This window comes from Carassius carassius, chromosome 41, assembly GCF_963082965.1.
Source record: "Carassius carassius chromosome 41, fCarCar2.1, whole genome shotgun sequence".
Taxonomy (NCBI): Eukaryota; Metazoa; Chordata; class Actinopteri; order Cypriniformes; family Cyprinidae; genus Carassius; species Carassius carassius.
The window spans coordinates 2,846,113-2,860,001 of NC_081795.1; the positions used below are offsets into that span (position 1 = coordinate 2,846,113).

At 37.1% G+C, this 13,889-nt stretch overlaps 2 protein-coding genes across 3 annotated transcripts in view; one reads left to right on the top strand and one right to left on the bottom strand.

Moving 5' to 3' along the window:
* The window catches only part of LOC132123424 (calsyntenin-2-like), a 53,074-nt gene extending 44,218 nt beyond the window's left edge, over positions 1 to 8,856 (bottom strand). The window contains exons 1-2 of the mRNA XM_059534024.1: positions 8,577 to 8,856; positions 240 to 362 (exon numbers count right to left, since the gene is read on the bottom strand). Of these exons, the coding sequence (XP_059390007.1) occupies positions 240 to 362; positions 8,577 to 8,640 (187 nt within the window). The 5' untranslated portion in view covers positions 8,641 to 8,856. The remainder of the gene's footprint in view (positions 1 to 239; positions 363 to 8,576) is intronic.
* LOC132123437 (gastrula zinc finger protein XlCGF7.1-like) lies at positions 3,925 to 11,016 on the top strand. 2 transcript variants are annotated; one of them, XM_059534048.1, is made up of 3 exons: positions 3,925 to 4,031; positions 9,968 to 10,063; positions 10,186 to 11,016. In XM_059534048.1, the coding sequence occupies exons 1-3, from the start codon at positions 4,025 to 4,027 to the stop codon at positions 10,926 to 10,928; spliced, it is 846 nt and encodes a 281-aa protein (XP_059390031.1). In that variant the 5' UTR covers positions 3,925 to 4,024; the 3' UTR covers positions 10,929 to 11,016. The 2 variants fall into 2 exon arrangements, with proteins under 2 accessions (XP_059390031.1, XP_059390033.1); XM_059534050.1 differs by having other exon boundaries at positions 3,925 to 4,000.
* Positions 11,017 to 13,889: the final 2,873 nt, after the last annotated feature.

The following is a 13,889-nucleotide window of genomic DNA, read 5'->3' on the forward strand; positions in this document are numbered from 1 at the left end:
CAGAGAAATACAGTTCATCTGGAGTATCTGATACATTGGCAGTGTGATCTGGCAACCAGCAGGGGATCTGGAAAAGCATAAAGCATCTAATAATCAGAAAGAACAGATGGAGTAGACAGACAAAAACACACACACACACACAAACACTCATCAGCTGAGACTGCCTCAGGAAAGATGTGCGTATAGCGCTGTACTACAAACCCATCAGCCTATAAAGCGCTCATTCCTTGCTTTCTTACCTGCAAATGGAACAGGTGTGTCTTTGTCCAGAGCCACTAAAGGAGGATCCAACAGAACCACATCTGTGTTTTCTGTGATGACGCCGTGGTATGAGCTCTCGATCCACGGCTTGTGCTTATTCACTAAGAAAGAGAAATGATCTTTGATTTACTTTGAAATCAAACCATTGACAATCTGTTTTGAAATACTTCTTCATATCTAAACACAAGATTGCACTCTCTGTAATGTTCACAAAGACATGATTCTCAGAATACTGTTCGGTCAGTTCACACTGACCTAAATGCAACTCTATAGTAGAAATGCTGCAAAAACGCCCTTTTTGAACCTTTATTTTTAATTAAGTGTGTACTTTGATCTTTTTTTATCTGTTTAAAACAGTTGGTAAACTCAGTTGCACTTCCTTCTCAATCAATGCATGAAATATTCCAGGTGTGTCTTCTACTTTATTTCCAACAGTTTATTCACCAACAGTGAATGTTAAACTTTGCACCGTGCTTGATCAGGCTGACTGGACTTTTCTTTCCTCGTCAAAAATGAAAGAAGGAGCCAAATTTTCTTCAGTGTTTATTTAAGGAGCTGCAAAGGTTGTTTTAAGCATCACACAATAATGTTAATACACACAATAATAATGATGATACATAGGGCAATTGGTTTTGAGATAGCGATATTGCTTGGGGACTTTGCCATTGAGAATGGGCAACAAATGTGCCCATCTGGATACTTTAGATTGGTCGTGGGCCCTGTGTCTCACCTGGTTGCCCGCTGACAGCAACATTGTTCACAAAGTTGCCCAGCGTATCATCACCTTTAGGGCTACAACCAGCAACTTTATGGATTGTTCTTTAGTCAGTCTGTCTTTAAATTAAGCTTTTTTTTAAATCCTCAAGACTCTGTAGGCACTTGTGGAGAAACTGTTCAAATGACATGCATGTGCAGTAAAGAAAGGCTATAATTGAGGCAGACACACAATGCCGAGCCCATATTGCAGTCTGAAGTTGAATCGTAAATCAGTGCGTTTTACAACCAACCATTTAAAAGTGAGTTGTCAGCTTAGCAGCCAACAATTGTTTTATGTTTTACAATGAAATGTATCAAAGACATGAATTGACATCTTTTGATCTTTAAGACTACATACAAACTATATTGTTTGATTTCTAACCAGACACTGAAGAGAATAGAGACAGAAACCTGGCAAATGAAAATATACAATCATTTGTAATTAATTTATGGTCTCTTGTTGTGGATTACACCTTGGAAAGCTGCACCTGATCTGCCCTCACTTTTCTTCTCTCATCTACTATTTTTCTTCTTATAAGAAATAAAGCATGCCCTCTAAAGGTCAGGGCCACATCATTTACTTGTTTTATGTCCCAGAGAGACCAACTAAAGCTGAGAGAAGCACAGGAGAAAGAGGTAAAAAATGGAGGACAGAAAGAAAGATTGAGAGCGTGAGATTGAATGGAGGCCAAATCACTAAAAATCGACTTCTGTTTGAAAGACATGGAAAACAAGGACTTTCATTGACTGATAAATACAGCAGTCCACTTTATACCCTGCAGAGGGGAAAACATATTTATTAAAACTAATACAAATGCGCTAAATCAACCCAGTTACTCATTCTGGGTCAATCAAAGAGCTTGCAGAGCCAAGCGAAAGAGTCTCTTTTTCTCACATACACAACAGAGGAAATAAAGTGTTGATCTGTCTCAAAGCTGTTTTAATCCGCTGGCAGCTGTTATGGGTTTTTCTACATCCCGAAGGTTCGATCTCCCTCCCAAATGCATGCTCTCTCCTTTCCACATCTGCTTTCTCTTCTAACCAGTGCCATTGTGTTTTGTAAAATGGCTGTTTCTAGCAAGAATTGTTTTAATGTGGCTAAAAAAGAAATAGCAACAAGAAAAAGTCAAAAATATTATTTTCCCAATGAAATGCAATGTTTATTTCAACCAGCTTGATATTGATTCATAAAATATAAAAAAAATGATTCACCCGCACACTTACATCTTCTGCCAAATCTACGTCTCCACAGCTAAATAAGTCATATTTTATAGAGTATGTAGTTTTAGAGTATGTAATCTGGATTGACCATAATAATAATCAAAAATAATAGAAGAATTGGTGTGTGCTGCAAAATAATGACAAGAAAACGCGTAAAACTTTTAATAAAATTTGTAAGTAAATATTTTTTTATTAACCCCCTCCCCCTTAATAGTTGTAAAATATCATATATTTAATATATGTAGTTGTAATATATCACAGCTTTATAAAATAAGTTCATTCAGTTGGTTTAGATGGTATTTTGTTGATTGTTATATGTGAAGTTAGTGAGTGAACTGCATATTGTGGGCAATATTATTATTTGCTGCGATAATTTTGTATTCTTTTTATTATATAAAATCGACTCCAAAAATTCTTATATTTTCTTTAGGACTGTAGGGTCATTACCACCCAAACTCACTCTCTCTGATCACTTAATGTGAAGATGCCTGATTAAGTGACTCTAAACTCTCAGATGTTTCCATTAGGCTGCACTAATGGACTGAGCTGAACTTAATTCTGCAAAGATTACAGGAGATGAGAAGATCAGAGATGAGTTCAGTGGCCTCTCTGAACACACACACACACACACACACACACACACACACACACACACACACACACACACACACACACACACACACACAGATGCCATGCTCCCTGTGACTTTGACAACTGTGGGATTAAGCGACTTTGTTAGTCTAATGGAGAATATACAATGGGAAAAGATACTGTTTAAAATAAGTTTCAATATCATAAAATATATCAGAGCCGTACCAGACTGGGTCAAACTGCCCACCTTATTAGTTGATATTCTTGATGCTGCTCTGTTTGTGCTCTATGCACTTCTCTGTATGTTGTTAGGATGACAAAAACATGCACTTATTATTGTCCAAGTGTTCTTTGATGTCAAAATGTTTGAGTTGCCTAATCACATCAAAGAAGCTGGAGTTAAGTTTTCATAGAAACTGAGTGTGAATTCCATTGTGACAGTGAAAGAGTGCAATGTAAGACAAACATTAGTACTTGACAACCATTCAATGAAACAAATGTTAAATGGTCAACTTTAGCTGTTTTGATTTTAAAGCATCATTTGCATGATTCATGTAAAGTAATGAATTATTGTGACATGAAAAAAGGAGCCATTTTCAGCATATTAGGCATATGAATGTGTGCATATTGTCAAGTAAAAGCAATATTCCCAAATAGTTAAAATTGATTATTTTACAATACTATCCTAAAAAATATTTTACGTTTTAAAAACTTTTTTGTAATATGTAATAATCTTTCAATTACTCAAACCAGGGTTATTAAAGTTAATTAACACTAGAACTGAAACTAAATGTAAAGCCATACAAAAAAGATTATTCCTAAAATAAAATACATGTTAACCATGATGTACTAAAATAACTAAATACAGAAATAAAAAAAAAAACTACTAAAAACTACACAATTACTAGAACTTTAACTAAAATTAAAATAAAAATCTCAAAGATACAACAAGTTAATGACTGAAACATTTTGTAAATATGTGCTTTTAAGACCTGCAACCTTTATTTTTGACTTTATTCTCTGTTTTTAATATAATATAATATAATATAATATTATTTCTTTGTCTCTTCTTTTCCTCTATCCTGTCCACTCTTAGAATCCCAGCAGATCCTGTATAGAGGAAGATGAAGAACGCTCTGCAATACTGCTGTAACACTTCCATAGTCCTGATGTAAGAGCTCCTAAACTCTAAGACATGAGGAGTGTGTGGAGAGGTGTGCATGCATGAACACAAAGTTGAAGGAGAAATGAGTGATGAACATATGGTGTGAGCCTCCCATGAGCAGCCAAACACACACACACACACGCACACATGCACGCATGCACACACACACACACACACACACACACACACACACACACACACACACACACACACACACACACACACACACACACACACACACACACACACATTCAAGAGAATAGGAACATGTAGCTTCTTTTGTGGGATGATGATGATGATGATGATGATGACACACTCACTCCACTAATGAATATATATGATAGATGCATGGTTAACAATCATTCAGAGGGCTGTCAGAACCCACACAGGTTCAGACGGTCGACACATTAATCAAATGTATGTAGAACGCAACCTCAGCGAAACCAAACCCTAGAGTCATCAACCCACGAGCCTAACGAGGTCTGTTCAAGCTGATTCTAGTTCAAGCACTGCAATCTTCCAAACAACCTGTCTTCCAGTGTACAGGTGATGTATAAAAAAATACTTTCTAAAAACTTTAAGGCTTAAACTTGGTGAAATCAATTTGGGAACACAATAGCATGGACCCGATTGTCCCAAGGAGGGCACTATAAATACAAGAAAATACATTTTTGACCATAACTCCTGAACCGTTTGTTATAGACCCATAACAATTATAATTTTAAACTGTTGATTCATCATTGTTTAAACTTTTACTTCAATGGCTATAACTCTTGAAAGAAATGAGATATTCACTCTTATGTATAGGCTCAAATTAAAAATGTTCTGAAAAAAAAAATTCTGAAAAGAGGTTTGCTAAATAATACATTATATATTTTTATGCACACACTTAAAGATCTTAAAGTGTCTAAATCATGATAATTGCTTTTTGGAACTGCTTTTGTAAGGTGGCCAAGACAGCGCAACACGTGCAACTTAAGAAAACACATGCAAATTGAAAAAACATCAGCAAGTGAAGAAAACATCTTCATCAGTTTGACAACACAAGTGTTGCAAATCATCACAACACATGCATATAACGAAACACGCTGCAAATCATCACAACACATGCATATAGCGAAACACGCTACAAATCCTCACAACACTTGCATACAACAAAATGCACTGCAAATAATTCACAACACATGCATATAGCGAAAAGCGCTGCAAATCCTTCACAACACATGCATGTAACGAAACGCGCTGCAAATCCTTCACAACACATGCATGTAACGAAACACGCTGCAAATCCTTCACAACACATGCATATAACGAAACGCGCTGCAAATCCTTCACAACACATGCATATAACGAAACGCGCTGCAAATCCTTCACAACACATGCATATAACGAAACGCGCTGCAAATCCTTCACAACACATGCATATAACGAAACGCGCTGCAAATCCTTCACAACACATGCATATAACGAAACGCGCTGCAAATCCTTCACAACACATGCATATAACGAAACGCGCTGCAAATCCTTCACAACACATGCATGTAACGAAACACACTGCAAATCCTTCACAACACATGCATATAACGAAACGCGCTGCAAATCCTTCACAACACATGCATATAACGAAACGCGCTGCAAATCCTTCACAACACATGCATGTAACGAAACGCGCTGCAAATCCTTCACAACACATGCATGTAACGAAACACGCTGCAAATCCTTCACAACACATGCATATAACGAAACGCGCTGCAAATCCTTCACAACACATGCATATAACGAAACGCGCTGCAAATCCTTCACAACACATGCATATAACGAAACGCGCTGCAAATCCTTCACAACACATGCATATAACGAAACGCGCTGCAAATCCTTCACAACACATGCATATAACGAAACGCGCTGCAAATCCTTCACAACACATGCATATAACGAAACGCGCTGCAAATCCTTCACAACACATGCATGTAACGAAACACACTGCAAATCCTTCACAACACATGCATACAATGAAACGCGCTGCAAATACTTCACAACACATGCATATAACGAAACGCGATGCAAATCCTTCACAACACATGCATATAACGAAACGGGATGCAAATCCTTCACAACACATGCATATAACGAAACGCGATGCAAATCCTTCACAACACATGCATACAATGAAACGCGCTGCAAATACTTCACAACACATGCATATAACGAAACGCGATGCAAATCCTTCACAACACATGCAATCAATGAAACGCGCTGCAAATACTTCACAACACATGCATATAGCGAAACGCGCTGCAAATCCTTCACAACACATGAATATAACGAAACGCGATGCAAATCCTTCACAACACATGCATATAACGAAACGCAATGCAAATCCTTCACAACACATGCATACAATGAAACGAGCTGCAAATACTTCACAACACATGCATATAACGAAACGCGCTGCAAATCCTTCACAACACATGATATAACGAAACGCGATGCAAATCCTTCACAACACATGCATGTAACGAAACGCGATGCAAATCCTTCACAACACATGCATACAATGAAACGCGCTGCAAATACTTCACAACACATGCATATAACGAAACGTGATGCAAATCCTTCACAACACATGCATATAACGAAACGCGATGCAAATCCTTCACAACACATGCATACAATGAAACGCTTGCAAAATGATTTGCAGCGCGTTTGTTAATTGCATGTGTTGTCAGGATTTTCAGCGCATTTCGTTAATGCATGTGTTGTGAGGATTTGCAGCGTTTCTTTATATGCATGTGTTGTGAAGGATTTGCAGCACGTTTCGTTATATGCATGTGTTGTGATGATTTGGAACTTGTTTGGTTATATGCATGTGTTGTGAAGGATTTGCAGCACGTTTCGTTATATGCATGTGTTGTGATGATTTGGAACTTGTTTGGTTATATGCATGTGTTGTGAAGGATTTGCAGCACGTTTCGTTATATGCATGTGTTGTGATGATTTGGAGCTCATTTGGTTATATGCATGTGTTGTGAAGGATTTGCAGCGCTTTTCGTTATATACATGTGTTGTGATGATTTGCAACACATGTGTTGTCAAACTGATGAAGATGTTATCCTCATTTGCTGATGTTTTTTCAATTTGCATTTGTTTTCTCAAGTTGCAGCGTGTTGAGCTGTCTCGGCCACCGTACTTTTGTTACCTGTCAACATTGCTAATTATTTGAATATACCAAACAGACAGAAGCAACATTTTGATTTAAAACACCTTTTGCATTTTTATAAATCAGTAGTTTCAGCCAGTAAAAAACTAAACAAAAACAAAAAACATGCAAAGACAGATATGTGCAGCATATAACCCATTAATACTGCACCATACCTGAACTCTTGTGTTTATAAGAAATTTATTTGATCTGCTATATAAATAATGAAGTGAAAGAAGTCCATATATCATTGATTTGAAAACCCAAGGCCTACATGGGTTCTTTTCTCTTCCTTATAATGCATTGCCCTTTGTTGCTTGGAAACGTGGAAACGTAATGCAAGAGACTGACCTGAGACCTCAGCATCTGCTCAGTGTGTCACAGTAACTGCAAACAGAAGGTAAAGGTGTCTAACTACCAATACCGGTCTATACAGCATCTGCTGACACTGATCTTTGTGGTTTATTTTGTGATTTCAGATGTTTATGATCATTCCAGGATGAATTAACTTTTGTTTATTTTTGTGCAAAATCAATTTTGACATATACTACTATCTTACGTTTCTGAGGTAGAGAGAGAGATTTGTTTACTCCCGTGACAGGGACAAACAGCCCGAGGAGTCTGCAGCTAGTGAAGTGAATCATGAAATACACAAACAAGCAAAGCTGAAACACAGCATGGATAAACACTGAAAATGGAAAGAGAAAGACAAGAACATGCATCACTGGACAGGGCAGGACAACAATATAAGACAAGAAAAAAAGATGAGAAAAGCTGAGCATTGATAAATTATTGTAAGCTCAATGTCTTCAGTCAGTTGCATACACAGTACACACTATATATTTTATGAGAAGGCATTTGCAAGGAAGAAAAGCAATAATTTTGTCTCAAATTAAACCCTTTTAAAACTAGATTTACTGTATTGTTATAAACTAGGATTGCAGCTGTAGAGTACTGAATTCACTAAAACGAATTAACTCGCAACCAAAACAATTATTTATCCACCATTTGCATTTTGAAAACATTGTTTCAATATTTTACTCTCAAACCTTCTAACTTTGATAATGGCATCACATGATAGGCTACTTATTGTGACAGAAAAAGAGAGAACATAACTATTGTATGCCAAAAACTCACATACAGCATCATAATATGTGATGCAGTTCTTCCAGCAACTGATCAGTAAGTTAGCGTTTCATTAGACACTCAACCTTAAATCTCAACACAACAATAAAAACTCGTCATTTAAAACTATTAGGATAAAATCGTATTTTTAACAAGTTTTAAAAACTTAACCCCCCCCCCCCCCACTGTTTTGATAAGTTTACAGCGTTTTGTCTCATAAATGCATCATATCCTGCAGTTATGCTGATGTTGTCTTACCTATGTGGGCGCGCAACCAGGAGAGCTCGAGCGCGAGCAGCATCAGGACCAGTATTCGATTCATTGTAGTAAAACTCTTCCGGTCGTTCTGTTCTTCCTGATCTCTCTCACTCTAACACAATGATGAGATGTTTAAAAATACATCTAAATTAAACTGCACAATCAATAAGAGTCGCTGAAAGATTTAATGTGAGCTGACGCTCTGTCGCGTGAAAGAGCTTGATACTGAGAGAGAGAGAGAGAGAGAGAGAGAGAGAGTGAGAGAGAGAGAGAGAGAGAGAGAGAGTTTCCTTAACGACTACTAGACTATCGCCACCCTTTATCAGTTCATGATTTTATTCTCTGTGCAGTCTGTGAAGTTTTTTTTTTGTTAAATATAAAAATATTTTAACTCAGCCCATAAAAAAAAGGTTGAAATATTTTATGATGGATCTTGAAAAGGTTGATTGTGGCTCCACCTGGTGGCGGTTTATGTCAACTACAGTCTGGCATATTTTACATCAAAATATTTCAGCAAAAGCTGTCCCTCATTATTTTAAAGAAATGATATCGAGACCCAAGTGCGATTACCGATTTGCGAAATAATGGTGTAGTTTTGACGATATAAAACGATTTATTTGCTCATCAATCCATGTACGAGCCAATTATATAAGTTTTGGGCGGGGCTATATGGGTAGCCACGCCCCAAACGCCGCGAGAGACGAGTGCAGTGCTGAGAGTTTCACCTGTTCAAGCTGTAAATGCTTGCTAATAATACCTGAAGATGCTTTAATGAAATTATAGACGATCGCCGACGGATGCCTCATGCAGACACACGTGGAAGATGTTCGATTTCTAGAAAACCAAACGCCAAATGCAGGTATATTTTCTGCTCGGCTGGTGACTCACAGAATCACATGTCAGTCTGACCAAAGCCCGCTAGTCCCCATATAGCATCATGTTTTCATCTTCTATCTCGTTGAGAAGTGCTTTCCCCAGCGCATAACTTTTATTTGACTCAATATTCTGTAAATATTATGAATTTATTTTAAGTTCTGCGCATATTTCCATTATGCAAAAGTTTATTATAAGCAAAAAATGTCAAACTGACTGAGCTCAATAATTAAAAAAGAAAAAAAGGAACCAACGAGATATACACTTAGATTGCGATTTTTTTTTTTTAATTATCTAAATTTATCTTTAGTATCTTATGATTTTATAAATGTGAACTAGTTATTAAAACTTTTTGGAAAACAATGTGTATCTCTAATAATAATAATAATAATTATTATTCATATTATTTAGAAATCACATTTATTCAAATAAGCTTTATGCTATTAAATATATTTATAAATTTATAAATGCTTTGTATTTCTGACATATTTTGATTTTGCCATGTCTGGTGTTTTTAGCCTCTTTGCCAGCATTTCACCCTGAAGAGGAGAGTGAAGACATGAATTATCCAAATCCATGCAGCGAGATGCATGAAGATACTGAGGAGCAAAGAGGTTGGTGTCCATTTTTGATTCTTCATTATTAAATGCTAAGGAACATTAAAGTAGCAAAGCTTCGGTTATATAATCATAGTAGCATGATTTGTTAAGTACCACTATAAATATGTTTGTTTTAGATAAGATGGAAGTAGAAGAGAGACCTTATTTGTGTCCAGTGTGTGGAAAGAGTTTTTCACGACTGGCCAACTGCAAGAAACACCAGAAGATTCACTCTTCTGTGAAGAAGCATGCTTGTGTTGAGTGCGGAAAGACCTTCATTACACCTGAGTATCTGAGAAAGCATCAGAAAACACACACTACAGAAAGACCGTTCACCTGCTCTCAATGTGGACTGAGCTTCAAAGTAAAAGGCCACCTTGTGACACATGAAAGAATTCACACGGGAGAGAAGCCACACACGTGCCATCAGTGTGGGAAGAGCTTCATACAGTCATCAGGACTCACTTATCATCTGCTGCATCACTCTGGAGAGAAAACATTTAAGTGTGATCAGTGTGGGAAGAACTTTACATCATCAGCAAATCTAAAAAAACACCTCACACTTCATATGAATGAGAAGCCCCATAAATGCTCTGTGTGTGGAAAGAGTTTTCCTCGGCGTGACTCTTTGAAGCAGCACCAAAAGATCCATGATGCTGTGCGGGATCACATGTGTTTTAAGTGTGGCAAGAGCTTTATAGCAGCTAGTCATCTGAAGCAGCACCTCAGGATTCATAATGATGAAAAACCATTCAGCTGCTCGCAGTGTGGAAGGAGTTTCACGCAAAAAGGCCACTTAAACAAACACATTCAAACACACGCTGGAGAGGAACCTCAAGCACCAGCTCTCAATCATCTGCGCAGTAGATCAAATAAATGAGATTCTGATAATGCAAATATTCTGTTATTGTTCAAATAGAGTAGTGTTTTTTGATCTGTTCAAATAAAGTTACTTTGAAACCTCACAAGATTTGTAGAGATGTTCCATTTTTATTTTGCAATTTATTAGGAGCATGCTTTAATTGTTGTCCTGATCATTGAGACACACAAGGACAGGACCAGAATATGCAAAAGAAAAAGACATGATCATCTAAAGCATTTAGTCTGTTTGATGAGGATTAATGTGAACCAAACTTAAAGAACAATTAAACAAAAAGATGAGGAAAAAAGGAACCCCTAAAGGGACTTTAACAAAATAAAAAATACACAACTTTCTCATGCTCACGAGAAACTTCCGTGTGCTCATGAGAAATTTTTCACTACGTCTGATTTAGGCAATCTATATTTGACCCTCTAATATGGGATTAGAATCCCGCCAAATGTATTGCAGTCACAGATCGAAAAATAATAAGCATAAATAAAATATTTAAAAATAAGTGTAAAATAACACACAAAACCGAAAAACAAATGCAATTTTTTTCAAATAACAAACAGCGCAGTCATGGATTGCACAAAACTGAAACATGAATTCAAAATTTTCCAAATCGCAAACAAAATCAGGTTTCCTGCTCATGTTATTTTTTTTGTGTGTGCTTGTGATCTTATCCCCTTTGCTCTTGTTTCCACGTTCTGCGCTTGCGTTTCTAAAAGTTGCAGTTAGATTTACATGTAAATCAGGGCAGGCTTCAGTGTCACCATTGGCCCACAAGTTCTAGACTGACAGCTGCTCCTCCAGCCAATCAGTCCAAGGGGGAGTTGACGTCACTCCAATGCGACTCGTGGCTGATGTGGCAGGTGTGTGAAGATGGATAACCAGCGTCAGCAGACAAATCCCTGACGATCTCAGGTAATTAGCCAGAAATATTTTGTTAGTGGGTGACAGAAACATTCTCTGTGTATTATGATATTTTCTGCAAGCGCTATGTAGCGCCTGTTTGCTTTAATCTGGCTGGTAAAGGACAGATCGTTAACGGCTGGTCTATGTGGTAATACAGTAGCCTACATCGGGCAGTACATCCAAAAGCCCACCTATCATTCATAGACCTCAAATATAGCTTTTCATCTAAAAGATGTATGTAGTTATAGCTTTACATGGCCGCTCAATCTAATGTTAACCTACAGAAATGTGCGCTATTGAAGTGTGTTTGGACACTGAACAGCAGGACAGATGGATGCACGGTGCTCTCACTTGCTCTTAAAGGTGCTCTAAGCGATGCTGGGAGTCGTAACTTCTTGTTGACGTTCAAATTGTTGTCAAACAAAACGGAGGCTAGCTAGACCCTCCCTCCTCCTCATCCGTGCACTAACCCCCCAAACCCCACCCCCAAATCTTTCTTGTCAGTTATTGGCTGGAACAGTTTGTTATGTTTTGTGGTGCGGGTGAGCCCAGTTTGTTTTTCTTGTTGTTTGTGGAGCCTGTGGTGTCTAGAGAGACCCCGTTTTTTTACAGTGTGTTCAGGGGACAAGCAGCTAGCGGATAGTGAGGAGATGTTTGCTGGATGTGACAAAAAATGTTTTGGCCTAAAAAAATGTGTGACATCACTTAGAGCACCTTTAAAATACTCCGTCATTTTTGGTCATACAGATAAAAGTAATAAATCTTTCGAATCCGCATACGTTTATTTGTGTGACTCAGAATAACAACGAAATGCTGTGCTTCTGTAAAATAATAAAAAAAACAAGATGCACTCCTGTGTCACCCTCTACTTCACACACCTGCCATAGCAGCCACGAGTCGCATTGGAGTGACGTCAACTCCCCTTGGACTGATTGGCTGGAGGAGCAGCTGTCAATCTAGAACATGCGGGCCAATGGTGATGCTGAAGCCTGCCCTGATTTACATGAAACTCTAACTGCAACTTTTAGAAATGCAAGTGCAGAACGTGGAAACAAGAGCAAAGGGGAAAAAACCACAAGCACACAAAAAAATAACATATGAGCAGGGAACCTGATTTTGTTTGAGATTTGGAAAATTTTGAATTCATTTTTCAGTTTTGTGCAATATAATTTTAAATGTGTTTACATTTTTTATTTACGCTTATTATTTTTTGACCCATTACTGCGCTGTTTGTTATTTAAAAAAACTGCATTTGTTTTTTTCGGTTCTGTGCGTTATTATTTTACACGTGTTTTTAAATATTTGATCTTATTATTTTTCGATCTGTGACTGCAGTACATTTGGCGGGATTCTAATCCCACAGGTGAGGCATAGAGGAGAAACAATAATGTACATTATGTGGAAAATAATATTTTTTTGCACCTTAAACTGTATAAACACATTTCATTACACCAAATACACTAAATAATATTATTTTTAGAAATGTCATATGACCCCTTTAAAATAGCACCAAAAACTTCACAATGATCTGCGAGATCTCATTTGTTTTGAATGTGGGAAGAGCTTTACTGCAGCTGGTCATTTGAAAAAACACCAAAGAATTAACACTTAAACAAACACATAGTAATGAGGATCCTCACACATGGGTTGCTATCATCTGTACAGTTGTTCAAATAAATAATCTTAGATTCTGATAAAGCAAAAGTTTTTAGGTTATTGTTTCATTAAAACTGTGTTTTAAATTTATTGTTTAAATAAAGTAGCTATTAAATGTTGCAAGATTGTAGAGATGTCTTTCATTTTGTGGGAGCAGCAGGACTATTGCAGTATTTAATCTATCATAAACATATATATATATATGTGTGTGTGTGTGTGTGTGTGTGTGTGTGTGTGTATTCTTACATTTATTTAACAGCATGCTTTAATTGAAAAGCTTCCTAGTTAAGACGTGGACAAAGATATACAAAAATAGACTGAGAAAACTGCTGATTATAAAACTTGATTTTCAGAAATGGTTCATCTGTAACACGCTGATAAATTAGTAGGCAAACCGTTTTTTGTTTT

Coding starts and splice junctions, on each gene's coding strand:
- LOC132123437 (XM_059534048.1), top strand. Junction 10,064..10,185: donor AGATACTGAGGAGCAAAGAG/GTTGGTGTCCAT, acceptor TGTTTGTTTTAG/ATAAGATGGAAGTAGAAGAG.